The following is a 21,807-nucleotide window of genomic DNA, read 5'->3' on the forward strand; positions in this document are numbered from 1 at the left end:
ATCAATTAGAAAGAAAACGTCACTTTGGATTTTGCTGTGCATTCCAGCATCTCACCATTCTCCATCTCTCGAATTTAAACATTAGCATGACTTGGATCTCTACCGCCAACGCATGGCAGCTGTACAGATGCAAGCATCCTGAACATTCCTACCTGCACTCGTTATTTCCACCGCAATTCACATGGTGCGGTCGGCTTGTCATGTGCAGAAGAATCACAAATCTCTTTTTTTAACCATCCTCTAAAGCTGTAACGAGAGTGTGTGGTACGCTAGGGATTGATATGTCAAGAAAGGCTGGAATGCTGAGCACGCTTTCTCCAAAATATCAAGTTGCATTGCACCAGTTGATCACACATAGAGAATCATGATTTCACAACTTTTACACATATTTCAAATGCCGTAAGGCCAATAATGATATAAGAAATTATACATGATAAAGGATCAACCTCCATATTCACAAAAGGTTCACGCAACTGGGATCCGGACGTCTCACTTTTCTTTTACACTAGAGTCGTCAAGATTCCGGGTTTCGTGCCTTTTCACAATCACAACTGAACTAGCACTGTCCTCGTCCACCCACTTTTTCAATGTCCCGCCAGCCATGCGCGCAAGAGTAGCGTATGTATCGTGACCCACCACAATCAAGTCCTTGCGTCCAAATGCGTTACCTCGGGATGTAACGGCTGACAAGGCATCAGTGGTGTTGATGTTCTCGACAGAGACATTGGTAGGGTTGATGTTGGTGAGTGTGGAAATGGATGTGTCGTTGAGTGTAGATTCAGATGTTGCTTCTCCTGAGGATGATGAGTGGAGAACATCGATGGCTAGCGTGGCGGATGATAAGTCCTTGTTGTTGTCTCCTTGTACTCGCACTCGGAGAACAGTGACTGAAAGCCCGGGGTGAGAAGCTAATTGTGCGACGAAGCGGAGAGCTTCCCTGTCGTCCTCGGTGCCAAAGAATGGAACAAACACGTGCTGGTTTTGTCCTGGGATGGTTGCTGACGGCTCGACAACTTGCGTCGACGACACGCCAAATCCACGGTCAACAAATACTGCCACAGAGCAAGGTGCGGCTTCAACGACATCCTTCACAAAGTGGTCGTTCATGCAGCTCTGCCTGGATTCTCCTGGAGGCTGTTGCCATGGAAGAAGGATCAAGTTGATCTTCGAGTCCACACTGGTTTCCACAATGTTGCTTGGAAAGTCTTCGGGTGGGGAGACGGTGACGAGGGTATGTACACTCACTCTGTTGAGCTGACCAAAGGTTCGGAACACGTTGATAACCGGATCTGCACGCATTGTCTCGCCTTCGTTGGCAGCCATCATGTACGTCGATGTACGTTCTGTCAGTCGGATCAACCGAAGGGCAAATACACTCAACGAGGAACGGGTCGTCTGGAACATTTGTGTGACGCTCATCATGGCGGGAACAGTAGCCATATTGGGCAGGCACAAAAGAACTTGGATACCGCCTCGCTCGTGGTTCGAGTTGGACTCCCATTCATGCTTCTCAAGGTCGTGATGCGACCTTGACATTGATAGAGTATCGTGCGACGCAGCGCGACGGATATGCGTGTAGAACTGTGGCGGGTAGATGAAGCTGATAATTGGTGTTGTCATGAAGGTGGTTACGAGGGCCATAATGACGAACATGCTGAAAATCTTTTGGTTGATGACCCCAGCTTCGTAACCCAAGTTCAGTACGATAAGCTCCACCAAACTGTAAAATGCCGTAGGTTAGCACCACTGTCGCGATTGACATGGTAAGCATATCTACATACCCTTTGGTGTTCATCAAAAAGCCAACAGCAAAAGACTCCCGCCAGTTGAATCCGGTGAATTTGGCTGCCGCAGTGCAACCAACAACCTTGCCACCACAAGCAACCAGAATTACAAGAATAGTATATCCCCAAGCTTGTCCATCGCTGAGGGTACCGATGTTTGTGTTGAGGCCAGAGAGGGCAAAGTACTAGAATGTGACTTTATGTTGGCATCTTGCAAGTAACATGGCACAGATATCTAAATACGTACCAAAGGAAGCAACAGAATGGTGACAAAGTCTTCAATCTTTTCAGTCAGTTTGATTGCAAATCCATGGTCATGGGGAGTAATCAATCCGGCAAGGAAACCGCCAAAGATAGCATGCACACCCGCAGCTTGCGTAAACCACGATGATCCAAGAATCACAATAAATGTGGCTAGCACACTCAAATGGGAGATATGGTCGTTGTCAGCGCCCCGGCGAACAATATACGCCAAAAGGGGGCGAACAGCTATGACGAGGAAGAGACCCCAGGCTACAACGAGAAGGAAAACGTATACAGCTGTAACAGAGTCGCTGGGGTTGTTGATAAGGGCGACTACCAGGATCAAGAGACACCATGCTACACCATCATCGACAGCGGCGGAAGCAAGTGTTACTTGGCCAACGGTCGTTTGCAACAGCTTCAGCTCGGTTAGAATACGTGCAAGAACGGGGAAGGCTAGATTCCGTCCAATGGATTAATCAATTGTAAAAAAAAACCAAAAAACACGAGATCCTTGCTCACCAGTGATTGACATTGCCACACCACAAAACACAAAAAAGGAGTAAAAAGGCACAGTCTTATCCGCGAGCGTATCGTAGATGGCTTTACTAACGCCCACACCGACGGCAAACGGAACGGCGATTCCCGAGATGGAAATAAAGGCGGACTGCTTTGCTTTCTTCATGAGGGTCCGGGGGTCAAGCTCCAGTCCCACAAGGAACAAGAAGAAGATGAGGGCAAAGTTGGCAATAAGACTGAGACGGGGGATGGACGACTAAGGAGGCGGTGGGTGTTAGTTTCAACTGCAAGGCATCATGTTTTCAACGTAGCTACTTACAGTAGGAAAGACATTTTCCTTGAAAGCTGCGCTCCTCGACAAAACGGAAGGCCCCAACAGGATACCACCAATAACCTCAGCAATGACGCGCGGTTGCCTCACATATCCCAATAGGATCGCCAGTAACCTCGACAGCACAATGATAATCAGTGCTTGAAGGAGGAAGAGGGCGACGGGGTCGGTGAGAGGGTTCTTCCCCGAGAGAATACTTCCTTCTGCCATTTGCGGTAGTGTGCAGACTTGGCACTAAAAAGTTACGTCTCGCCGTGGGCCAGAAAAAAGACCTGTACGTAAACTTGGCAGACGGGAGGGCTGTGGCAAAAGGCAGGTGACTTGGAGGGGGTGAAAGAACACACTTGGTTTTTATAACACTTTCCCGAAGACAAGACACGTTTGGTCAATTCGATAGCTGATGACAATCCTACCAACTGCGCCACGGCTCGCGAACGCGAAACGCAATGGGCGGGTTTCACCCCTTTAAGCCACTTTGCCGCTCTGTTACATGACTGTGCCGGTAGTCTCCCTTTGAAAAGAGACGGGACTCGTCATTGGACCGATCCGCCAAGTTTAAATTTCATGCCAAGGCTCAAGTTTTGAATATGCCAAGTCAGAATATATTTTAATTCCACTCCCATATATCGTATCGTTCATTAAAAAGGCTCGATAACTCCCATCTGCCAAGTCTGTGCTTTACGGCCAAGGACTTGCAAACGGAACATACGCAACTCCCGCGGCCCGCCGCCGGCAGTCGTTCTGGGCGGCGCAGTCCGCTCATCTGGAGGGACAAGGTTCCAGACACCTGGCTCGCTTTTTAAACTTTGGCAAAAGCCTCCGAAACTCCGCCCACATGAAAAGTCACGTGGATGGTGAATAGTCACGTGCATATCCAGGACTCGCACTGACATCACCGTGCTGGTTCACCTCATTGTCGACATGAACACACAAAATGTCATTGACAGAGGCAAGCAAGATAAAGGCCATTATAGTGCCTGGAAATGGTTGTGACGACGTCCGGGACTCTGTCTTTTATGACTGGCTTGCCCAACGCATCCGTCCATTATTTCCAGGTGGAGTCATTTTACGTGACTTTCCTGACCCGTATGTTGCTAGAGAGTCCATTTGGATACCATTTATTCTCAATGAACTCGGGTGTGATGAGAATACCGTATTGATTGGGCATTCTAGCGGGGCGAGTGCGATTATGAGGTTTGCAGTGGACTTGTCAGGCCATTCAATGGAGGTGTTTGTTCACGTTTGATTGGTTGATTAGATTGCTTGAATATCATAAAGTTTTGGGGGCTGTTCTTATATCTGCTGCTTTGACAGATCAAGGAATTGAAAATGAGGTATACCCCGCTTGTTACCAGCAAACAACTTTTCATCTTATCAGTTGCTTACAAGCGTTGTACCCTTCCAATAGCGAGCGTCCGGCTATTATTCCCGCCCATGGCAATGGTCCGCCATGACCAAGAATGCCAAATTTATCATCCAAATATCATCTGAAGACGACCATCTGGTCCCCATCGATGAACAGCGGACTGTCGCCAAGGGACTTGGTGGAGATGTCGAATATGTGGAATTCAAGGATATGGGGCATTTCTTAATGTCTGAAGTACCACAGATTGCCCAAGTCATTGAGCGTAAGATGAAAACATTGGAGTAGAATGAATAGTGTGCTGCCTGTTCATGTACAAGTAGGAGGTAGACCTTTACAAATATACCCATTGCTAGCCAACTTGGCTTCGCGAGGCTAAGCCGCTCCTTTTCTCACTCTACAATCAAACATCATCTGCATGCCTCGTCACGTCCAAACACAATCACAGAACGACGTGCTCGTACAAGAAGCAATCACCACCCTCCGTCAGACTATTCAAGACGACCGTCATGTGTCACATTCCTCAACCTACCACCTGTTCAAAGACCCAGTCGAGATCAACAGTCTGAGAAAGGCCCTTCTCGACTGGTACGATGGCCACCAGCGTGAAATGCCCTGGAGGACTCCTTGTGGTTCCAAAGCACAGGTGGGACATGCAGAAAGGATATAGCCAGCACGAGAAAAGAAAATGAATTGCTTATTCAACGGACCCTGTGTTCAGTAGACGTCTAGCGTATTGCCGCCATCTGAGAAGGAAGCGGCACAAAGGGCATATGAAGGTTGGCTACAAGTATTATCTTGAATATTTGTTATAAAATTCTTGACAATCGATTGTATTAAGTTTGGGTCAGCGAGGTCATGCTCCAGCAGGTATGGATTTAAGGTACTAATTGTTGGAAAACAACGAGTTGAAGCGATCTCCCCTGTTCATGCAAGACCCAAGTAGCGACCGTTATCCCATACTATAAAAGATGGCTTCAGAATTGGCCTACAATTCACGATCTGGCAAAGGCACATCCAGAAGTAAGCAACGTAAAGACAGTGGAGATGTTTTCAAATCTAAACCTCGCGCGCTCTTTCGCAGGACGTAAACAAGGTGTGGTCGGGGCTCGGATATTATTCACGTGCTAGAAGACTACATGAAGGTTCCCAACTCGTCGTCCGCAAATTTGAGGGAATCCTCCCTCGCGATGCGAAATCTCTCGAAAAAGAAGTTCCCGGTATTGGACCATATACAGCAGGTGCAATTGCCTCGATTGCTTATAACCTACCGGCACCACTTGTGGATGGAAACGTCGTACGTGTATTGTCCCGTCTGCGAGCTGTCGCTGGAGATCCAAAGGGCAAGGATGTGATATCATTGCACTGGTGCGTTGTTTATGCGGTGAACATGATCCACCACGGCTCTCTAGATGTTGACACGGATTTTGATAGGTCTTTAGCCAAAGATATTTTGGATCCGGATAGGCCCGGTCACTTCAATCAGGCATTAATGGATTTGGGAGCTACGGTCTGCACGCCACAAACCCCTGATTGTGTTGCGTGCCCCATTAAGGAGTTTTGTCGTGCGAATGCTGAGGTACGCTTTTGTAAATATCTTCTGTCCAAGATCTTGACGCTATGAACTGACTATGGGTTGGGTCGTAGCAAAGGGCCCAGATTCTCCTTGCAAAGCAAAAGTTCCTTGGTACAGGGAATGTGGATAGCCCAGCAATGAGTACCCTGGGTATGTACTAGCGCTGTTACGATTATCGTAGACCATCAACTGATGTTCCCTGTAGATCTTTGCAAGCTGTGTCCTCCACTGATGGACATTGAGGAAAGTGGTGTCAAGCGATATCCTGCCAAGGCAAAGAAAAAGCCTCCGCGAGAAGAAGGTTGGAAAGTGACCTCGTTGCTCGTTATGCAACAATGATATCATTGCTAATCTATCTGGGTAGTTCGCGCTGTGTGTATCTTGGAACACGTTGGGGCACATAAAGAGTCAAAATTCCTGCTTGTTCAGGGACCAAAGGAAGGTGAGCGGCCCCAGGGAACATTGTTTTCGAAGCATGGAGAATGAGCCTGCTAATCATATATACGTTTAGGCTTGCTAGCAAATCTTTGGGACTTTCCTAACATTGAGCTGCAATTGCCAGAGCCAAGCACTGACGGGACAGGTGGAGCATTGCAAAGCAAGTCGGGTTCGGTTATAGAGAACATTCAATACGGCACGTGGAAGACAGCTATAGACGAGTGGATGGGCACACATCTGAATATCAGCCTTTCGTCATTGCAGGATGAGAACAGAACAAGAGCGGAAGTCACTGTCATAGATCGGATGGATTTAGGCTCGACGCTCCACCTGTTCTCGCACATTAAACGTGTGATGGTGGTGGAACACGTCATCATCACCGGCGAAATCCAGTTGCCCTCCAACGTGACTGCTAAGACTAGCACATCTCCAGAGACGCTCATCAAAGGCAAATCCAAACCTAGGAATGCAAAAGAAAAAACAGCGGATACTGGGGTTGAGACTCGGCCACTACGATGGTTTACAGAGGCTGAAATGATGGGTGATTCTGCCGCTGTTCCCGCAACCTTGAAGAAAGCATTTGCCTTACTCGTCAAGGCTAGAAACGCAACCATGAAAACTAGAAAGGCGCCCGGGAATGCACAAAGAAAGAAACGGAAAGCTGTGGATGAAGACGTTGAGGATGATGCTGGAGATGTTATTCAGCCAGAGCAAGTAAGAAAGTCCAGGGTTTATTTGAACAGATTTTATTTGATCTCGATGACTCAGTCCATTTTTGTAGTCCACGCCATTAGCAAAACGGACCCAATCCAGTAGCAGTAGAACCACAAAAGTGGTGAGAGCTAAACAATCAAGGAAGGGCGACGTCAGGGATGCAGGATCTCAATTAAAACAGTCGGGAATAGCCGCATATTTGACTCGCCAGCCATAGAGAATGAAAGAGGAACCTGGAAGTTTGTAGTTGTTTGACGCTAGATTTTGGACTTTTCGACCTAGTATGTATATATTGATCGTTTCTAGAACTATACACTGGAAATTAGTTTGGCGATACATTTTATGCTAGAGTATGGGACTTCACGGGCATTATCTGCTATTCGTGCAGATGGCCACATTCACGTGATACAGTTTGTTATGAACGAGACCTTTCGAATATAAGCCTTCAGATATACATCCCTACCCGACATATCCACCCAGAAACGACATTTTCATCAACCGCTTGGCTCGAGCGACATCTGAGGATGAGCTTCTCGTACGAATAAAAATAAAATAATCTTTTTGTTCGTTGACTATCGATGTGAGCGCCCCATTCGGGTGGCGGACCCCAAGATATTTAGCTCTTTATGGAAATTGTATTGTGTGGCTGGTAGTGGCATGTAAGCCGATGAGCTATTAATCGATAACTGCAAACTCCATCCGCCAGCGTTTTTTTGGCAAACAATTTCAACTCATCCGCCTGGTGCAGCGTATCATTTAACGCATCCTGTACACCCGCACCACACGCTCTTTTTACATTTCTGCTCATATTGATACACATGGCTTTGGTTCGCGGAATAAGGACGGCGTTTGTTCGTTCGCAGCCTTTTGGATTGAGCGCGGGATTGGCGGCGAGGAGAGGACTGGCTACTGCAACGCACCAGGTAGGACAATGAAAGCTTTACTCAAGACAATATTGGCTCTGTGTGTGGAAACGACTCGTCTGGCTAGCGGGGTGATGGAAGATGACGTGGCATTCACCAAAAACGCGCACTAATGTTGAAAGTGTCCCTCAACTCGCAGCTTACGGTCCGTGATGCTCTAAACCAAGCCATGGAAGAAGAAATGCGCCGCGATAAGACAGTCTTTCTTTTAGGAGAAGAGGTTGCTCAGTATAATGGTGCCTACAAGGTTTGCTCCCCATTGTTCTTACTGTTCGCTGTCCTACTTTCAGCAACTAACTGTGTAAAGCAAGGTATCAAAAGGCCTCTTGGACAAATTTGGACCAGACCGGGTTATCGACACGCCAATTACGGAGATGGGATTTGCGGGGTTGGCTGTGGGATCCGCTATGGCTGGATTGAAGCCCATTTGCGAGTTTATGACCTTTAATTTTGCGATGCAGGTGAGAAAAGGGCAATAGGCAATGGAAGGGTTGTTATAGGCGGACTCGGAGGTTGGGTTCGGCATTGGTAATTGGGGTGTACGCCGGAACTGGTGACTGGCGGGGACATGGATCGAAAGTTCCGGTGAATGAATGGGATGACCTGGCGACGTATAGGAAGGATAAATCAACTATGCGCCTTTTCGAATTCTTTGCTCACGAGCGCGTCCTTACTACAGGCCATCGACCACATTGTGAATTCAGCCGCCAAAACTCGATACATGTCCGGTGGTATCGTCGGCGTCCCAATTGTTTTCCGCGGTCCCAACGGCGCAGCGGCAGGAGTTGCAGCCCAGCATTCGCAGGATTATGCTGCATGGTACGGTCAGATTCCTGGTCTGAAGGTTGTCAGCCCGTGGAGCGCCGAGGATGCGAAAGGATTGTTAAAGGCTGCGATTCGGGACCCGGATCCAGTTGTTGTGTTAGAGAATGAGATTATGTATGGACAGCATTTCGATGTCTCGGAGGAGGTATTGTCAGATGACTTTGTGCTACCGATTGGAAAGGCCAAGATCGAGAAGGAGGGTGAGTTTTGCGTAGATACAAATTGTGTTGAGATATTTGGCTAACGATTTCCGGGGATGATAGGATCGGATATAACAGTCGTAGCGCATTCACGCGCTGTTGGCCAAAGTTTGGATGCTGCCAAAGAGCTGGAAAAGGAGGGTATCAAAGTGGAGGTACGCACCGCATCACAGATTTGGTCCCTCCATGCGTCAGTCGTACTAAAATGAGCTTACTAGGTCATCAACCTCCGCTCCATCCGCCCTCTCGACATTGACACTATCATTAAATCCGTAAAGAAGACCAACCACCTTGTAACAGTCGAAGGAGGATTCCCCCAATACAGCGTAGGATCAGAGATTTGCGCTCAAATCATGGAGAGTGAGTATCGGCTGTAAAAGACTCGTACTTGATGTTTATTGACCTTGGAATTGATAGGTGATGCATTTGACCACCTTGATGCGCCTGTCAGCCGAGTAACTGGGGCAGATATCCCTATGCCTTACGCCAAGAACCTGGAGGATTTGAGTTTACCTCGAGTCGAATCGATCAAGAACACCATTTTGAAAAACCTCAACAGAAAGTGACATGTGGGCGTCCATGGGCCAGGATGATGAAGGGAATGGGTTTGAGCCATATTTTTTGTAAAAATTCAAACTGTGGGGTGAATTGGGTATCGCTTCATGTTCAATATAGACTTTTGGGGGAGAACCGACAATACCTCATCGCATGGATTGATGACCGCTCTGTTCAGATGAATTTCTAATGATATTCGGCTATCTCTATCTACACACCCCTTCCTGCAACAACAGATCCACCCTCATCGCTCACACCTATCTACTACTTGACAATTTTCAACTCGCTAATCCGATCCACAGCATATTTATCCTTGTGGTCATGATACAGTTTCACCAAAGCGTCTACATATTGCTTATGCACCGCCGCAACGTACTCGCGGGAAGGATTTTCCTGCTTTGTCACCGGTATGGGCGCACCAACTACAGGAGGAGTATGCTTCAATGGAATGCCAAACAGCACAGCCAACTATGAACAACCTACCAACAGACACGATTTTAACCTTGCGTGGGAAAGGCCCAAACCGACCCCATATAAGGGGAAGCGAAAAGGTCATCTTTTTGGTCAAGCTATTCTGTATTTTCCGAATAGAAGGAGCGTTCGCGTCTGTTACTTGCCAAAACAAGTCGTTTTCGCCGAATGTAAAGACGGGGACCAGAGAGGCACTTTTAAAATTAAAAAATAAAGATTAGACCAAAACAAGTGAAATGCCCAGAACTGTCAAATTTAGCACCACTCACCCAGTCTGAATTGCAATCTTTATGAATCCCTTTCGTCGGTCGATAACAATATCATTGGTTCCCGGGTACGACAATAGACTACAAAATGGCTCCGTTAATACTGTCGCTTGTGTCGAAACTCACATACTACGTACGCTTCATCCGCACCACCTACAACAACCATGGTACTCCATCCAGGCCCCTTTTTAGTCAAGACATGTTTCAAAGACTTTGCAGAAACCGAAATGACACCAAACGCCATTTGGGATTCGCGCCAGAGCGGTATACTCCAATTAAGATCCAGTGTTGTCATGCGGAGTTTGATTCCCGGAAAGAGACCAGAGAAATTGTTGACGTCTGTTATAAAGTTTGGGCTGTTCATCATGTTTAATAGCGGGTTGGAAGGTACTTTTCATGATCAAGGGATAAGAGGCTTACAGTAGGCCATAGCAGTAAATACCGTGGGGGTGGTAACCAAAGAGATAGTTTCCCCTGGGGTCCAGATCGGCTGTTTTGATGAGTTCAGCAGAGAAATAGTCCCTATATGATACAAAAAAAAAAAAAACTCCATTAAGTGAGATTCCAAAAAAAAAGTGCAGAATTCTGGCGCATATTGTCTAGATCCACATCTAATCTTCCCATTTTCCATACCTGAAATACTTCCAAAACGACCAATCCCTGATGAACCTCCAGCGATCTGTTCCACCCGTGTATGGCGTATCCACATCAATAAAGTAGGCAAACGTCCAATACATCACGGCAAAAGGCCATAGATAGCGCCAGTTGTAAAAGAACCACACATGAAGGAGCAATTCAATGTGAGGAATACATGTGTAGCATAGGACGGCCTAGTTAAGCAAATCAGTATAAACCACAGAGTGGAATACGTTTGGATGTGTGTTAAGCAAGTGTATTTACCAATATCTCAAAGATATCTGACTTGCGATATGGTCCAATAGCTTTGGTCGCAGTTGCTTTGGCCTTTACCGATGAGTCCTGCATTGCGGGAGCGTCCACAAACCGTGGTGAGTCCAAACTATCACTGGGTTCCTTCAAACTCATGGACGGGGGTTGCTACTGATGCTACTGATTAAGAGGCTCTTGCAATGGAGGAAGGGGAGGAATGGAAAAACGCGCGCGGTTAAAGAATGGACTCCAATAATCGATCGGGTCATCGCGCACCCGCAGTTTCGTAATTTGATAGCAATGTGGGCCATATGGCACAAAAAAAAACCATAGCAGAAAAGATAAAAAAAAGTAGGAGATGCTGGGCAGCAACGAAGAAATAGACGAATGGACGAGGCAGACGTTTATTCCTGAACTAATAAATGCGAAGGTGATGAACTTGTATTCCCTTCTTTCCTAGTGTTGAGGGCAAGATAGATCCAATGAATATCATCCACATCTTATTGCAAAAAGGAGCTCTTATTCCTTTCACCAAATCATCCTGATCACTGCCGGACCACCTTTTCCTGTCTAGCATCAATAATACAATGACATGCAAGATACCCAATGACTGTCACGAATGGTTGTCCCCGCAGCCGCCAACAGGTTGCAATTCTAATGACCCTCTACGATCAAATGCCGGTACCAAAGTATTCGAGTATTCATATCGCATAAGGTTCGAAAAAAAAAAGCAAAAATCATAGTTATTGAGGTCAAAGTCATCCAAACACCGGATTCCATTTTTTTCTTAGAGGTATAACAAAACCGACAAAGGGCCTTTTCCATTAATCTATCCCTGCCTTTCCTTCGTTGCAGGTTTCCATGCATTGTATTTTGGTACTGTTGTGTTGTAGGTCTTGAATGCCCCTTCACTTCCGGTAAGATTTTCCACGTGCGGAGGGGAGAAAAACGGTTTAGGAACGGTCTGAGGGGTGGGAACATCATCGGTGATGTGGTGAAGCCATTGATGCCTATAACGATGATAAGGATTCCATTCTGATGCTGTACCAATACAGGACAAGGGTTTCTTTTCCTACCATTCCGCTGGAACTTGTGTCGCATCCGGATTCCACTTTTTGTACTCAACCCAGCGATCACGGAGGACAATCTCGTCACGGTTTTCGTAGTATTCGTTGCCGTAGTCGTCCTTTCCGACAAATCGACCAACACGGGGTTGGTCGCTATAAAGTTTGAAAAATAAAATGGTTATTCCAAGGATTCTGTCGTGTACCAAACGAATATCGGTATGGTTACATCATAAGGATCTGCTTTACGGTGCGCCGTACACCATTTGCTCTGAGAGCTGCTAGCTGTTAGAGTGGAGCCATTAATGAGCACGAGTGGAATATACAGAGAAAAGAGCGTACTAGCGTAGTACTACTTACAGTGCCTGTCCAGGCTGCAATTGTCCCAAACCAAACCAGGTAACAAAAGTATCAGAATCACGTTAACGTAGTAATAGAACAGAGGGCCAATCGTGGTCGAGGAACGTACCGTTGAGCCAACTTGTTGCCGGCGCCATCTTCCACTAATTCTCTGCAATCTCCAGAATCACAACGCTAGGTTGTCGTGGCTTGAAAGCCTTGAGGAAGATCCACTCGCAGCCGACAATTTCCATTGTCACGTGATTCCCCAATTGGGAATGTTCAGTAAGCAGACAGATGAACAGAAACATCTACACTAAAGTGTATGCTATAAAACAATGTGTTTTGCTAGCGACAGTTACAGCATCTATATATGATTGCAAGACATGACAGCCAGCGGGTGTTCCAAAAGCTGGCCACTCCACGCAACCGTGATCTACCCTCCCAAGCAGTAAAAATCTGCCTGCAAGGGAATCTATTTACTCGTCATCGTCATCAACACCGTTATGGTCGTCACCCTCTTCCACTTCCTCATCATCATCGTACGATATTTGTATTATACCATGGTACCAGATATACCTTTTGGCAAAGTAAACCAAATTGCGTGAGTGCATCCGACATTGCTCAATACAAAGTCACAGGTCACCTTACCCTACAAAAAAACCCACAGCGCCCAAAACCGAGAGTGCAGTCTTTATGTGGTCCTCTTGTTTGGCTTTCTCTGCCGGTACGACCTGTCGACGCATGAAAAGGCTGCGAATATACGTGGTGGGAGATTTGATAATGTCGGTAAGAAGATACGACGGTCTAAGATTTGGCGATGGTCGCAGTGGTTTCTTAAAACAGGTTTTTCGGACACGCTCACAGTAAGCGTACAGGGTTGGGAATTCGAATGTGAGGATAGAGAAGAGGGTGGGCTCAGCGAGAGCTGGAATGGCGTGTAGGGCAAGGTGGCCGAATGCAATGGCATCCAATGAACTTGGACTTGGCATACTTGTTAACTAGTTTGTCAAATTGGAATCGTAGAGTTCATCTCTACTTACTCTTTTCCGAAAAAGTACTCCTTTTCCCCCAACTTGTGAGAGAGGGCTTGATAACATTCGCGAGCCACAGAGTAAACCTGCTGACTATCACGATATTTCCGAAGCCGTGCTTCGGCTTTCCTTTGCAACTGCCCCGGAACCCTCATTCCCGCCCATCCACGTAACGATTTTGCAATGGCGGGTTTTGTCGATTTGGCGGCATTGTTGACTTCGAGCCACCAGCTGTACAACTGAGAGTAGAGGTGCAGGTGAGTATACATATATAAGACAACACACCTTCCTCACCGTTCCCATCTTACCAAAGCATCATAGAGTTTATCCTCAATAAGACTTGTGTAACTTTTTGGTGAAAAGCGATCAGCCGAGAACACCTTAACGGTCGTAAGTGCAAACCAACAACAGAACTTACGCCAAACACTCTGCCTGTTCCTTCGCTGTCAAGTGGCTATCCAGATCAAGACCCTTTTTCTTGAGATGCGAGATAATCTTTGACGTGCCCACCACCGGCTCCAGGGGCCCATCTCTGAGCATCGGCAACTCGCCAGTCGGTGACACCCCAGTGTCATTGCACTCATTGACGACCCAGTTGGCTTCAGCAAATTGCAAGTAGGTCTCAATTGACAAGCAGAACGGGTCAAATGAAGGAACATTCCATGCCGGACCCCACGTAAACAGCTCTAGGCCAACCCCCGTATCGCCCATGGTTGCAAATCCAAGTTGAAAAGCAACGTCTACACAGGCCATGACTAGGATGACTCGCGTGGCACAGTCATCAAACTTATTATGGCTGTGCCTCCGTACTAGGCATGACACGCGTGACTCATAGGCACAGTCATTGTATTCAAGTATGGCTGTACCTCAGCGCTTGTTCAAAGATGAAAACCCAGCTCAGCATGGACCCGATGCTTCATTCAACGGCAAGATGACACCTCCTCAGGTAGCGGACCCTGCGTACCCCATAAGAGATGCTACAGAGGCAGATGTACCGGGTATGCTCGAAATTTATAACTGGTGCATCCTCAATAGCGTCGCGACATTTGACTACGATCCCTGGACCTTGGAGGACAGGTTGGGATGGTTTCGTCAGTTTAATGAGCAGCGGCCACTAATTGTAGCTGAGGATGCGTCGGGTACTGTGGTAGGTACCATCAAGTGATCCGCGCTTTTGAACTTATAGAGTAGCATGTGCAGTTGGTTAACCACTCTTTATTATGCAAAACGCGTTAGGTTGGATATTGCGGGATAACTCAGTTCAACCCCAAGAAGGGTTACGACAAGTATGCATACCATGTCTTGGATATTGGGTAGACTTTGGGGGACAAAATTAACTCGGATTTTGCGTTCATTACCAGGACCGTAGAAATAACACTCTACGTGCACCATGAGCATCTTCGCAAAGGCCTTGGAAAACGGCTAGCAAAAATCATTATCGCACGAGCAAAGGCACTGGGCTACAAAAACATTATTGGTACTTGCAATTGTAATGCTTATTGTCGCACAACAGCTGTTAATGTTCTTTCTTTCAGCCCTTGTTGCCCAGGAGAATGAAGCAAGTGTCGTCCTGTTTAAAAAGTTGTGGTTTCAACAATCTGGGTATTTTCCTGCACTGGGGTACAAGTTTGGACGGGATTTGGATGTTGTCTATATGCAGCTTCAACTCTTTTCGTAACCACAAAGTGTCAATTTGGTAGTGCCAGTATAGTTTGACAAATGGACTTCATAGTGCTATAGGCAGTTATCATGTACACCCTGGTCATAGTAGTAGCAGGAGGGCTATCAGAAAATTTTCGGAACAGTTATGCTCATAACCAATATGAACGATTTTAGTTATCTACGGTCAATAACCATCAAATATCAATAAAGTTGCCAACATTTTTAACCCAAACATCCCACTCCTTCTGATCTTTGGCCTCAACAATGTCATGTATCCTCAATGCCAATTCCTCATCAAACCCTCGTTCAGTTATATACTCTTGAAACAAATCTTGGAGGGTTTCTGGTAATTGCTGAAAGGATGGACCGCTATATAGGCCCCGTCGTTGCCAATCGCCCTGAGCGGACGAATCCATGCAAAGGTCCACGGAAGGGAAGACGGTAATATGATTGATAAAGATGTTGGGATATTTAGCCGATGCTTCAATTTCAAGTGCACCGGACTCTATACTGTCGGTCTACATTCGCCTGATCAATTGGAAATCGATCATGGTATACACAGGGTCAAGGGTTTATCACTTGCCTTTTTTTGAATGACAATGGATAAACCGACAGGAGGCCGCTCTCCAAATGCAGGCTGCAAACGACGTGGTCTCAGCACGCCTTGATGATATGGTCGACAAGCTCGATACCCCCTACCTCGTGTTCCATATCCGCAAAATCCTGGAATTCGCTCATGGCATCCACGTTGAATAGAGCCGATATGCTAAAATAAGACAAGATACCACGACAATCAATGAAACGAATACGCAGCATCATCATAAAAGAAACAATAACACACTGTTCATTCCCAAATGTCCGTGATAGGACCATTTCGGCGTCACCCAACGTCTCGTTGAGCTTCCATAGGACTCCCTTGCTTGTTTTGAACTCTGTTGGGAGATAATATGTGTGTTCCTGAGCAGTTTTCAGGAGACTCTGTGCAAGGAGTGGGCCAATGTTGTGGGAACGGGGTTGTGATGAGATGTGGCGGGTTTGGAGGATTCTGGTCGTATGGACGACAAGGCGGGAGGAAGATACACGCATGAACATGGTTTGTCGTGTTAGAAAGCGCAGAGAGGATCTACGCGTTTCCTTCACAAATGTTCCTTAAGCCATTTTGTCTGATGCGGAAACGAGGCCATTGTATCCCTGCACATGGGGAAACAAGAATACCACAACATGCTTCAAAAATGACTTTGACATAATAGCAAATGCAATAGGGACATTGCGCACCTACTACAAAACAGTGTGTGATAACATCACCTACAAGGAGGAAATAAAGAACCATACCTGTCATACTTGGAACTTGCATGTCTGTGTGTCCAATAATTGATAATAATTTAGTTGTTGCGTTACATCTCATCATCCATAGTACATCCAAGAGCCGCAGTCCGCAGAAGTTGGTGAAATCCTTTATTACTGCTCTAAGCATGCACACATTCGCGTTCAATCATGTTCGTCGCATTGGCAACGATATTCTTTAAGAAGGTCATTACCAAGACGATGCAGGAAATTGTAAAAGACAATAAAACAACTCGATACAGGGGTTCGCATTTCAGAAACTATCCAAGCAAACAAAAAACAATGGTGACAAGAAACGTCTCGAAAATCTCAGAATACGAAGCAGTTGGTATTGAGTGCTCTATATACATCGCAGTAATGCACACATGACAAAAAAAAGAATCTTGAAAACTATAGGTCGAGGAAAGGGTGACAATGTACGTAAAAATACACGTTCCTTCATTTCTTTTTCGCTTCCGTCAGCTCCATCTGATCTTCAGGAACCTATATACCAAAATCAGGCATCATGGACTGATAAGCGATGAACAAGGATGTATACCTCTTTCCAGGTTTTGAGAATCAATTCGTATATGGCGTCTTGCATATCTCCTTGCACAACAATTTCGTCTAGGCCTTGCGGGTTTTTGGTGACTGAGGATCCGCAGGCGAATTTCGTTGCAAAGAGTTTGGCGGCTTTCTTTAGGTCCACGCCTGTTTGTGGAGTTCAGTAGTGTGTAAAGGTAAGAAAAGAACTAGTGGAATTGCGTACCGAAATTTTCTAGGCCTGATACTTCTATGACGCATTTTCGCTTTGTGCGTTCCACCCGTCGGATAATGACTTTTTGTGCCGCCTTTTTCTTTCGTTCTCTTTCAGCTTTTGCTTCGGCTAAGATGACAAAAGTTTTAAAACATCGGGTAGTGTCATTTAGGGATATGGGTTTCGAACCTTTCTTTTGTTCTTTTGTGAGTTCCTTGTCAGGCACTTCATCATCTTGTAGCGTTACGTCGTCCATCTTCTTTTCGAGATCTATGACATATTGTTAGAGATACTGTGTACCCAGCTCTTCATTGCCACCAAGATCCAGGCGTCGTCCATGCTCCAATGCACCCCCAACCCGCTAAGCGTATTAAAAATTACTCCAACAACTCACCATCCTCTGGCCATATCCGAGCAAACTCGGTAGGATGCTCCTTCCGCAACCATTTCTTACATGTTGCTGTCGTCCCGCTAAACTCACAGTACTGACAATTATAAGCAATCCTGTCTTGGCAAGCTAAATAGGAAGAAGAGGTCACACCTCAACTGGCATGGAACACACTATGATTGAAACAGTGGAAAAAGTGAGCGACATGCTTCATTGCAAACAATTCAAACATCACGCTACCTCCACAATAAACTATATCCGTCCTGACCCGTGTCTTGGGCCAGTCCTCCACAGGTACAGCTACGTCTTCCGTATCGGACATGTCGCAAAAGAAGAAAACAAATCAAAAGACCGTCTATCAAAAAAACAAGGGATGACAACCAATCTCCAGATCCTGCATTTTTCAAAGCTCCTGGTTTACATTTGCCTTCACTCCAATGAAGATCACGTGAACATCATTCATGGTGGCCAGAGAGTGATCTGCATTTGAGCACAATTGCCAACAAAACATTTTAAGAGATGGATGACCGACCCTCCAAGAAACGCAAAAGCACCGTCAAGATCCCCAAACGCGCCAGCACTCCCGGTAACGAATCTCCCAGTAGTCCCAATCTCCCGTCCACGGTCCCCATACCAGATCCCACTGTCACAAAACCGGACGATGCGGAAGGCGATATAGCAGAAGAGCCTAAAGATGATGACGTGGAATTGGACGATGATATTGAGGATGAGTTGCTGCATCCACGGAAAGGGGTAGATAAGGAGGCAGAACGGTGAGGACTGTTGTTGAAGGAGTTTTGAATGATTGTTGTTGTGCGTTTTAGCTGACGTTGTAAAAGAGCTTTATTGGCGACATTTACACAGGAACAAGTTCAGAGATATGAAGTCTTTCGACGAGCGCATTTCCAGAAAGGGGGTATGAAAAAGGTAAAATGTCGATAACCGTTTTATAGAGGATCTGATAAGTTGGATAGTGTGTTTATGCAGTCTTGTTTTAGTTTTTGCAAGGAGTTTTGGGACAGAATGTATCTGAAAGCTCTGCGATTGTCGTGGCGGGCGCCGCAAAACTATTTGTAGGAGAAATGACAGAAAAAGGTGAAATCGTCAAAAGTCAACGAGTTTTTTTATTTTGAATCAAGGCTGATAGTCCACATTATAGCACGTGAAGTCATGGAGGAATGGGGGGATACCGGTGGCATTCAACCTGAACACTTGCGAGAAGCTTATCGACGGTACAAGCATGACCCTGCATCATTTACGCCAGCTGGGTCCAAAAAGCGACTTTTCCGATAATGGCTCAAGGACTGTACATAATTTGGAAAAGCTATTCTCGTAATTTGTAGATATACGCTAGAAACAGCATGCTTGTACATATATGTTCATCTCGCAACAAAATACATAATGCTAAGTACCGCAAAACAGGACTAGCTCCCATCTACGTAATGTAAATTTCTTACCCAATATCTATGACAAAAAGTCTTTCAAATCAAATACGTCACTGCCAGGTTTCTTGACACATACACCCTTTTCGGTAACAATCGCCGATATCAAGCTAGCAGGTGTAACCTATAATGAACACTATCAATAATCACATCATACCAAAAGCAACGCATAGAAAAAAAAAAAAAAAAGAGGCTTACATCAAACGCCGGATTCCACACTCCAATACCCGGTGCAGCAATCTGGACAGTGGTAGACGCATTCTCTTGCACAGACGGACCACGAATTTGGACCACTTCAACAGCAGCGCGTTCCTCAATAGGAATATCCTTGCCAGATGCAGTCAAAAGATCAATGGATGTGGAAGGAGCAGCGACAATAAAGAGAACGTTATGGTATTGAGCTGTAATGGCGAGTTGGTATGTCCCGATTTTGTTGGCCGTGTCACCGTTTGCTGCAACACTTTTTAATCAAATATGAGAGGGGTTGCGTCTCATGTTTTGTTCAAGAAGACAAACTGTACCGATCTGCACCAACAATGATGGCTGTGATGGGTTTTCGTGCCAAGAGGGCCGATGCCATGTCATCGCAGATGAGGGTAGCTGGTATGTTTTCGTAGACAAGTTCATACGCCGTGAGACGAGAGCCTTGGTTATACGGTCTGGTTTCGGTGCAATAAGCATGAGCAAGATTTCCGCTGGCGTGCAAGTCACGGATGATGCCTAGTGCGGTGCCCTATTATGTAATCACAAATGTAAGTCCAAAATGTTGAGTATGGTGACAATGAGAATACTGCCAAAGACGCACCCATCCTGCTGTCGCCAGACTCCCCGTATTGCAGTGCGTCAAGACTTGAACCTCTGCTTGCGTCTGCGGTTTATGTTTCAACACGTACTCAGTCCCAAATCGCCCAATATTATGATTATCCTCAATATCCTTTTGCAACATGGCTTCCGCAGCATCAATGTAGGCGCTCGCGACACTCTGAGCGGTAGCATTTGCTACAGTAGCAGCACGGGCGACTAAACCGTCCAGTCGTCCAGCGGCTTCAAAGAGGTTTACGGCAGTCGGTCGAGAGGTCTTGAGATACTCTAGTTTGGAGTGGACGAATTCTTGGATGGAGGGTGCTGTGGATAGTTTGCCTACAAGTGCCGTGCTGTGGAGTTCCACTGCAAGTGAGAGTGCGGCCACAATGGCAATGGCAGGTGCTAGCGCAATTCCATTAATGTCAATTATGAAAACTTGAGGAAAACTTGAATGCAAGCAGTTTACCTCCACGGACTTTCATGGTCTTGATCACTCTATGCCCATCTTCTACACCTTTGACCTGCTCAAACACTGTAGCAAAAGGAAGGAGCAATTGGTCCAAGATCTCTAGAGAGCCTATAGAAATTGTACGAGTAAGCAACATGGTCCTAAAAACCCATTGTCCTTTGAGACGTACCCTTTTTGTATCGAATGGCTTCTAGCGTTGGGGCCGTTTGCATGACCATGATGGGGATAAAGCGACAAGGAAAATACAAGGTTGAATTCTTGAGCCCCGGAAGCATGCCCCAAAGTTCGATTGCGCAATCCTTAGAACACGTGACTCTCCAACAAGCATGTGCCTATCGCAAGTTGCAAATCACAAACTCAAGTTCAAAAATATGCCGACCCCAGATCCACCGTCCAACACAAGCAAAGGAAAAGCTAAAGCAGCACCCTCCTCAACATCATCGCAACCTGTTCCCCATGTTCCCGCCATAACACCCACAGACCTCTCCTCCCTCCTCCCCTCCAAAACACAAGGCCCATCGACAACCACCGGCGGATCGATACAACTGGACACAGCCGTCTTCTCGACACCCATTCATGAAGACTATCTGGGAGGGAGACGTGCATATCATGTCCCGACCGGAGAGGTTCTAACCGAGGAGGATTTGTTTGCGTCTGGGATTGGGAATTTTGAGCGTGAAGATAATGGGGTGTTGTTACCTGATTTACCGTCCATTTCCCAAATCACCACCGATCCGGGAGCGGATTATAGCGTGGATGCAACAGACGGGGCAGACGTACTAGACTTTCTACGATCGTCAGAGTACACTACGACCATTTACGGCTCACCCCCCGCGGCTCGTCCCATGATGGGACCCACCACGTTGCAATCAACATCGCTTCGAGCGACACTCCAAGATGGGGAGGAAGCCATTGCGTACCTCCGTGATATGCGCTATGCAAGAGATGTGTATGGGTTAGAGGATGCGGTAGAAGAGTTTCATTTGGCTGTGCAGGCTTATCAAGAGGCGGTGGAAACGGGCGGGACGCAACAGAGTGAGACGGAAAAGAGAGTCAAGGCGGCTGTGGAGAGATTAGGCATGTTGAGACAGCATTTTGGAAATGGACGGGGGACGTCTTCATGATAAAGCATATTATGCATTTTTATTTATGTAAATAATCACCATTGCAATATGCTCTTGTTCAACTCACACTCGATCCAATATAAACGTGACTGTGCCGCAGGGACCCACCATCCAGCATCCGCCAACGCACCGCCCGCACCCTTCAACATCTGGGAACGCTCGTTCTTGCGCAGATCCCCACATTTCAACTCTTACACACACACACAACAAACCAATATGGTATGTTATTCACACTTCTTATCGTTCACTACAGGGCTAATGCTTATGATAGGCCACCTTTCCTGCCATCCGTCAACGAAAGCAAG

The 21,807-nt window shown here is 46.4% G+C and overlaps 13 protein-coding genes across 14 annotated transcripts; 6 read left to right on the top strand and 7 right to left on the bottom strand.

Annotated features, from left to right (window-relative positions):
- Positions 1 to 344: 344 nt before the first annotated feature.
- Positions 345 to 3,231, bottom strand: SPPG_07462 (uncharacterized protein). Its single transcript, XM_016755627.1, has 5 exons — positions 2,866 to 3,231; positions 2,550 to 2,802; positions 2,032 to 2,483; positions 1,782 to 1,969; positions 345 to 1,720 (listed from the first exon to the last, which is right to left on the bottom strand). Exons 1-5 carry the CDS (start codon positions 3,085 to 3,087, stop codon positions 490 to 492), a joined length of 2,346 nt encoding a protein of 781 aa, XP_016605105.1. The 5' UTR covers positions 3,088 to 3,231; the 3' UTR covers positions 345 to 489.
- A 302-nt stretch (positions 3,232 to 3,533) lies between these two features.
- Positions 3,534 to 4,600, top strand: SPPG_07463 (uncharacterized protein). The gene is made up of 3 exons (XM_016755628.1): positions 3,534 to 4,071; positions 4,136 to 4,211; positions 4,286 to 4,600. Exons 1-3 carry the CDS (start codon positions 3,812 to 3,814, stop codon positions 4,526 to 4,528), a joined length of 579 nt encoding a protein of 192 aa, XP_016605106.1. The 5' UTR covers positions 3,534 to 3,811; the 3' UTR covers positions 4,529 to 4,600.
- Positions 4,601 to 4,621: 21 nt separating this feature from the next.
- On the top strand, positions 4,622 to 7,428 carry SPPG_07464. Of its 2 annotated transcripts, none has more exons than XM_016755629.1 (11): positions 4,622 to 4,886; positions 4,962 to 5,019; positions 5,082 to 5,110; positions 5,177 to 5,263; positions 5,325 to 5,608; positions 5,675 to 5,819; positions 5,888 to 5,966; positions 6,022 to 6,117; positions 6,181 to 6,258; positions 6,328 to 6,968; positions 7,036 to 7,428. In XM_016755629.1, exons 3-11 carry the CDS (start codon positions 5,099 to 5,101, stop codon positions 7,183 to 7,185), a joined length of 1,572 nt encoding a protein of 523 aa, XP_016605107.1. In that variant the 5' UTR covers positions 4,622 to 4,886; positions 4,962 to 5,019; positions 5,082 to 5,098; the 3' UTR covers positions 7,186 to 7,428. The 2 variants fall into 2 exon arrangements, with proteins under 2 accessions (XP_016605107.1, XP_016605108.1); XM_016755630.1 differs by having other exon boundaries at positions 4,965 to 5,019.
- A 230-nt stretch (positions 7,429 to 7,658) lies between these two features.
- Positions 7,659 to 9,742, top strand: SPPG_07465 (pyruvate dehydrogenase (acetyl-transferring) subunit E1 beta). The gene is made up of 7 exons (XM_016755631.1): positions 7,659 to 7,891; positions 8,031 to 8,138; positions 8,203 to 8,352; positions 8,571 to 8,916; positions 8,980 to 9,071; positions 9,135 to 9,276; positions 9,334 to 9,742. The coding sequence occupies exons 1-7, from the start codon at positions 7,787 to 7,789 to the stop codon at positions 9,480 to 9,482; spliced, it is 1,092 nt and encodes a 363-aa protein (XP_016605109.1). The 5' UTR covers positions 7,659 to 7,786; the 3' UTR covers positions 9,483 to 9,742.
- SPPG_07466 (uncharacterized protein) lies at positions 9,736 to 11,252 on the bottom strand (the record flags this gene model as incomplete). Its single annotated transcript, XM_016755632.1, has 7 exons — positions 9,736 to 9,893; positions 9,955 to 10,136; positions 10,212 to 10,289; positions 10,346 to 10,564; positions 10,629 to 10,730; positions 10,842 to 11,038; positions 11,109 to 11,252. 7 exons carry the CDS (start codon positions 11,250 to 11,252, stop codon positions 9,736 to 9,738), a joined length of 1,080 nt encoding a protein of 359 aa, XP_016605110.1.
- Positions 11,253 to 11,925: 673 nt separating this feature from the next.
- On the bottom strand, positions 11,926 to 12,657 carry SPPG_07467 (uncharacterized protein; the record flags this gene model as incomplete). The annotated part of the gene is made up of 5 exons (XM_016755633.1): positions 11,926 to 12,106; positions 12,173 to 12,316; positions 12,390 to 12,445; positions 12,521 to 12,534; positions 12,630 to 12,657. 5 exons carry the CDS (start codon positions 12,655 to 12,657, stop codon positions 11,926 to 11,928), a joined length of 423 nt encoding a protein of 140 aa, XP_016605111.1.
- Positions 12,658 to 12,733: 76 nt separating this feature from the next.
- On the bottom strand, positions 12,734 to 14,250 carry SPPG_07468 (uncharacterized protein). Its single transcript, XM_016755634.1, has 5 exons — positions 13,952 to 14,250; positions 13,842 to 13,881; positions 13,543 to 13,772; positions 13,151 to 13,483; positions 12,734 to 13,078 (listed from the first exon to the last, which is right to left on the bottom strand). Exons 1-5 carry the CDS (start codon positions 14,242 to 14,244, stop codon positions 12,979 to 12,981), a joined length of 996 nt encoding a protein of 331 aa, XP_016605112.1. The 5' UTR covers positions 14,245 to 14,250; the 3' UTR covers positions 12,734 to 12,978.
- Positions 14,251 to 14,389: 139 nt separating this feature from the next.
- SPPG_07469 (uncharacterized protein) lies at positions 14,390 to 15,427 on the top strand (the record flags this gene model as incomplete). Its single annotated transcript, XM_016755635.1, has 4 exons — positions 14,390 to 14,680; positions 14,770 to 14,819; positions 14,895 to 15,010; positions 15,069 to 15,427. 4 exons carry the CDS (start codon positions 14,390 to 14,392, stop codon positions 15,209 to 15,211), a joined length of 600 nt encoding a protein of 199 aa, XP_016605113.1. The 3' UTR covers positions 15,212 to 15,427.
- SPPG_07470 (uncharacterized protein) lies at positions 15,310 to 16,665 on the bottom strand. The gene is made up of 4 exons (XM_016755636.1): positions 16,037 to 16,665; positions 15,895 to 15,961; positions 15,779 to 15,832; positions 15,310 to 15,713 (listed from the first exon to the last, which is right to left on the bottom strand). Exons 1-4 carry the CDS (start codon positions 16,285 to 16,287, stop codon positions 15,390 to 15,392), a joined length of 696 nt encoding a protein of 231 aa, XP_016605114.1. The 5' UTR covers positions 16,288 to 16,665; the 3' UTR covers positions 15,310 to 15,389.
- A 181-nt stretch (positions 16,666 to 16,846) lies between these two features.
- SPPG_07471 (density-regulated protein DRP1) lies at positions 16,847 to 18,061 on the bottom strand. The gene is made up of 7 exons (XM_016755637.1): positions 17,904 to 18,061; positions 17,817 to 17,836; positions 17,670 to 17,760; positions 17,465 to 17,545; positions 17,288 to 17,404; positions 17,078 to 17,229; positions 16,847 to 17,022 (listed from the first exon to the last, which is right to left on the bottom strand). The coding sequence occupies exons 1-7, from the start codon at positions 17,983 to 17,985 to the stop codon at positions 16,978 to 16,980; spliced, it is 588 nt and encodes a 195-aa protein (XP_016605115.1). The 5' UTR covers positions 17,986 to 18,061; the 3' UTR covers positions 16,847 to 16,977.
- A 106-nt stretch (positions 18,062 to 18,167) lies between these two features.
- SPPG_07472 (uncharacterized protein) lies at positions 18,168 to 19,087 on the top strand. The gene is made up of 4 exons (XM_016755638.1): positions 18,168 to 18,436; positions 18,503 to 18,590; positions 18,662 to 18,758; positions 18,823 to 19,087. Exons 1-4 carry the CDS (start codon positions 18,183 to 18,185, stop codon positions 18,954 to 18,956), a joined length of 573 nt encoding a protein of 190 aa, XP_016605116.1. The 5' UTR covers positions 18,168 to 18,182; the 3' UTR covers positions 18,957 to 19,087.
- SPPG_07473 (S-methyl-5-thioribose-1-phosphate isomerase) lies at positions 18,960 to 20,636 on the bottom strand. Its single transcript, XM_016755639.1, has 6 exons — positions 20,548 to 20,636; positions 20,376 to 20,486; positions 19,911 to 20,311; positions 19,627 to 19,838; positions 19,304 to 19,565; positions 18,960 to 19,229 (listed from the first exon to the last, which is right to left on the bottom strand). The coding sequence occupies exons 1-6, from the start codon at positions 20,594 to 20,596 to the stop codon at positions 19,128 to 19,130; spliced, it is 1,137 nt and encodes a 378-aa protein (XP_016605117.1). The 5' UTR covers positions 20,597 to 20,636; the 3' UTR covers positions 18,960 to 19,127.
- Positions 20,637 to 20,737: 101 nt separating this feature from the next.
- Positions 20,738 to 21,570, top strand: SPPG_07474 (uncharacterized protein). Its single transcript, XM_016755640.1, has one exon. The coding sequence runs from the start codon at positions 20,750 to 20,752 to the stop codon at positions 21,500 to 21,502; it is 753 nt and encodes a 250-aa protein (XP_016605118.1). The 5' UTR covers positions 20,738 to 20,749; the 3' UTR covers positions 21,503 to 21,570.
- The last annotated feature ends 237 nt before the right edge of the window (positions 21,571 to 21,807 follow it).

Source organism: Spizellomyces punctatus (genome assembly GCF_000182565.1).
Source record: "Spizellomyces punctatus DAOM BR117 chromosome Unknown supercont1.16, whole genome shotgun sequence".
NCBI lineage: Eukaryota > Fungi > Chytridiomycota > Chytridiomycetes > Spizellomycetales > Spizellomycetaceae > Spizellomyces > Spizellomyces punctatus.

Excerpts from the sequence above, each read along its gene's own strand:
- SPPG_07464 (XM_016755630.1), top strand. The coding sequence starts at position 4,659 with ATGCCTCGTCACGTCCAAACACAATCACAGAACGACGTGCTCGTACAA. Across the intron at positions 6,118-6,180 it reads AAAGCCTCCGCGAGAAGAAG|TTCGCGCTGTGTGTATCTTG; the intron begins GTTGGAAAGTGA and ends CTATCTGGGTAG. Across the intron at positions 6,259-6,327 it reads TGTTCAGGGACCAAAGGAAG|GCTTGCTAGCAAATCTTTGG; the intron begins GTGAGCGGCCCC and ends ATATACGTTTAG.
- SPPG_07462 (XM_016755627.1), bottom strand. The coding sequence starts at position 3,087 with ATGGCAGAAGGAAGTATTCTCTCGGGGAAGAACCCTCTCACCGACCCC. Across the intron at positions 2,803-2,865 it reads AGGAAAATGTCTTTCCTACT|TCGTCCATCCCCCGTCTCAG; the intron begins GTAAGTAGCTAC and ends CCGCCTCCTTAG. Across the intron at positions 1,970-2,031 it reads CCATTCTGTTGCTTCCTTTG|TACTTTGCCCTCTCTGGCCT; the intron begins GTACGTATTTAG and ends GTCACATTCTAG.
- SPPG_07473 (XM_016755639.1), bottom strand. The coding sequence starts at position 20,596 with ATGGTCATGCAAACGGCCCCAACGCTAGAAGCCATTCGATACAAAAAG. Across the intron at positions 19,839-19,910 it reads GTCTGGCGACAGCAGGATGG|GGCACCGCACTAGGCATCAT; the intron begins GTGCGTCTTTGG and ends ATTACATAATAG. Across the intron at positions 19,566-19,626 it reads ATCATTGTTGGTGCAGATCG|TGTTGCAGCAAACGGTGACA; the intron begins GTACAGTTTGTC and ends TTGATTAAAAAG.
- SPPG_07468 (XM_016755634.1), bottom strand. The coding sequence starts at position 14,244 with ATGGGCGATACGGGGGTTGGCCTAGAGCTGTTTACGTGGGGTCCGGCA. Across the intron at positions 13,882-13,951 it reads GAACAGGCAGAGTGTTTGGC|TTACACAAGTCTTATTGAGG; the intron begins GTAAGTTCTGTT and ends TTCACCAAAAAG. Across the intron at positions 13,773-13,841 it reads ATAAACTCTATGATGCTTTG|TTGTACAGCTGGTGGCTCGA; the intron begins GTAAGATGGGAA and ends CTCTACTCTCAG.
- SPPG_07472 (XM_016755638.1), top strand. The coding sequence starts at position 18,183 with ATGGATGACCGACCCTCCAAGAAACGCAAAAGCACCGTCAAGATCCCC. Across the intron at positions 18,437-18,502 it reads GTAGATAAGGAGGCAGAACG|AGCTTTATTGGCGACATTTA; the intron begins GTGAGGACTGTT and ends ACGTTGTAAAAG. Across the intron at positions 18,759-18,822 it reads AGGAGAAATGACAGAAAAAG|CACGTGAAGTCATGGAGGAA; the intron begins GTGAAATCGTCA and ends TCCACATTATAG.
- SPPG_07465 (XM_016755631.1), top strand. The coding sequence starts at position 7,787 with ATGGCTTTGGTTCGCGGAATAAGGACGGCGTTTGTTCGTTCGCAGCCT. Across the intron at positions 8,353-8,570 it reads CCTTTAATTTTGCGATGCAG|GCCATCGACCACATTGTGAA; the intron begins GTGAGAAAAGGG and ends TCCTTACTACAG. Across the intron at positions 9,277-9,333 it reads TTGCGCTCAAATCATGGAGA|GTGATGCATTTGACCACCTT; the intron begins GTGAGTATCGGC and ends TGGAATTGATAG.
- SPPG_07470 (XM_016755636.1), bottom strand. The coding sequence starts at position 16,287 with ATGTTCATGCGTGTATCTTCCTCCCGCCTTGTCGTCCATACGACCAGA. Across the intron at positions 15,962-16,036 it reads CGGACATTTGGGAATGAACA|CATATCGGCTCTATTCAACG; the intron begins GTGTGTTATTGT and ends GTCTTATTTTAG. Across the intron at positions 15,714-15,778 it reads CCATTGTCATTCAAAAAAAG|ACCGACAGTATAGAGTCCGG; the intron begins GCAAGTGATAAA and ends AGGCGAATGTAG.
- SPPG_07471 (XM_016755637.1), bottom strand. The coding sequence starts at position 17,985 with ATGTCCGATACGGAAGACGTAGCTGTACCTGTGGAGGACTGGCCCAAG. Across the intron at positions 17,405-17,464 it reads CACAAAAGAACAAAAGAAAG|CCGAAGCAAAAGCTGAAAGA; the intron begins GTTCGAAACCCA and ends TTGTCATCTTAG. Across the intron at positions 17,023-17,077 it reads TTCTCAAAACCTGGAAAGAG|GTTCCTGAAGATCAGATGGA; the intron begins GTATACATCCTT and ends TTTGGTATATAG.
- SPPG_07474 (XM_016755640.1), top strand. The coding sequence starts at position 20,750 with ATGCCGACCCCAGATCCACCGTCCAACACAAGCAAAGGAAAAGCTAAA.
- SPPG_07463 (XM_016755628.1), top strand. The coding sequence starts at position 3,812 with ATGTCATTGACAGAGGCAAGCAAGATAAAGGCCATTATAGTGCCTGGA. Across the intron at positions 4,072-4,135 it reads GGGGCGAGTGCGATTATGAG|ATTGCTTGAATATCATAAAG; the intron begins GTTTGCAGTGGA and ends TTGGTTGATTAG. Across the intron at positions 4,212-4,285 it reads ATCAAGGAATTGAAAATGAG|CGAGCGTCCGGCTATTATTC; the intron begins GTATACCCCGCT and ends CCCTTCCAATAG.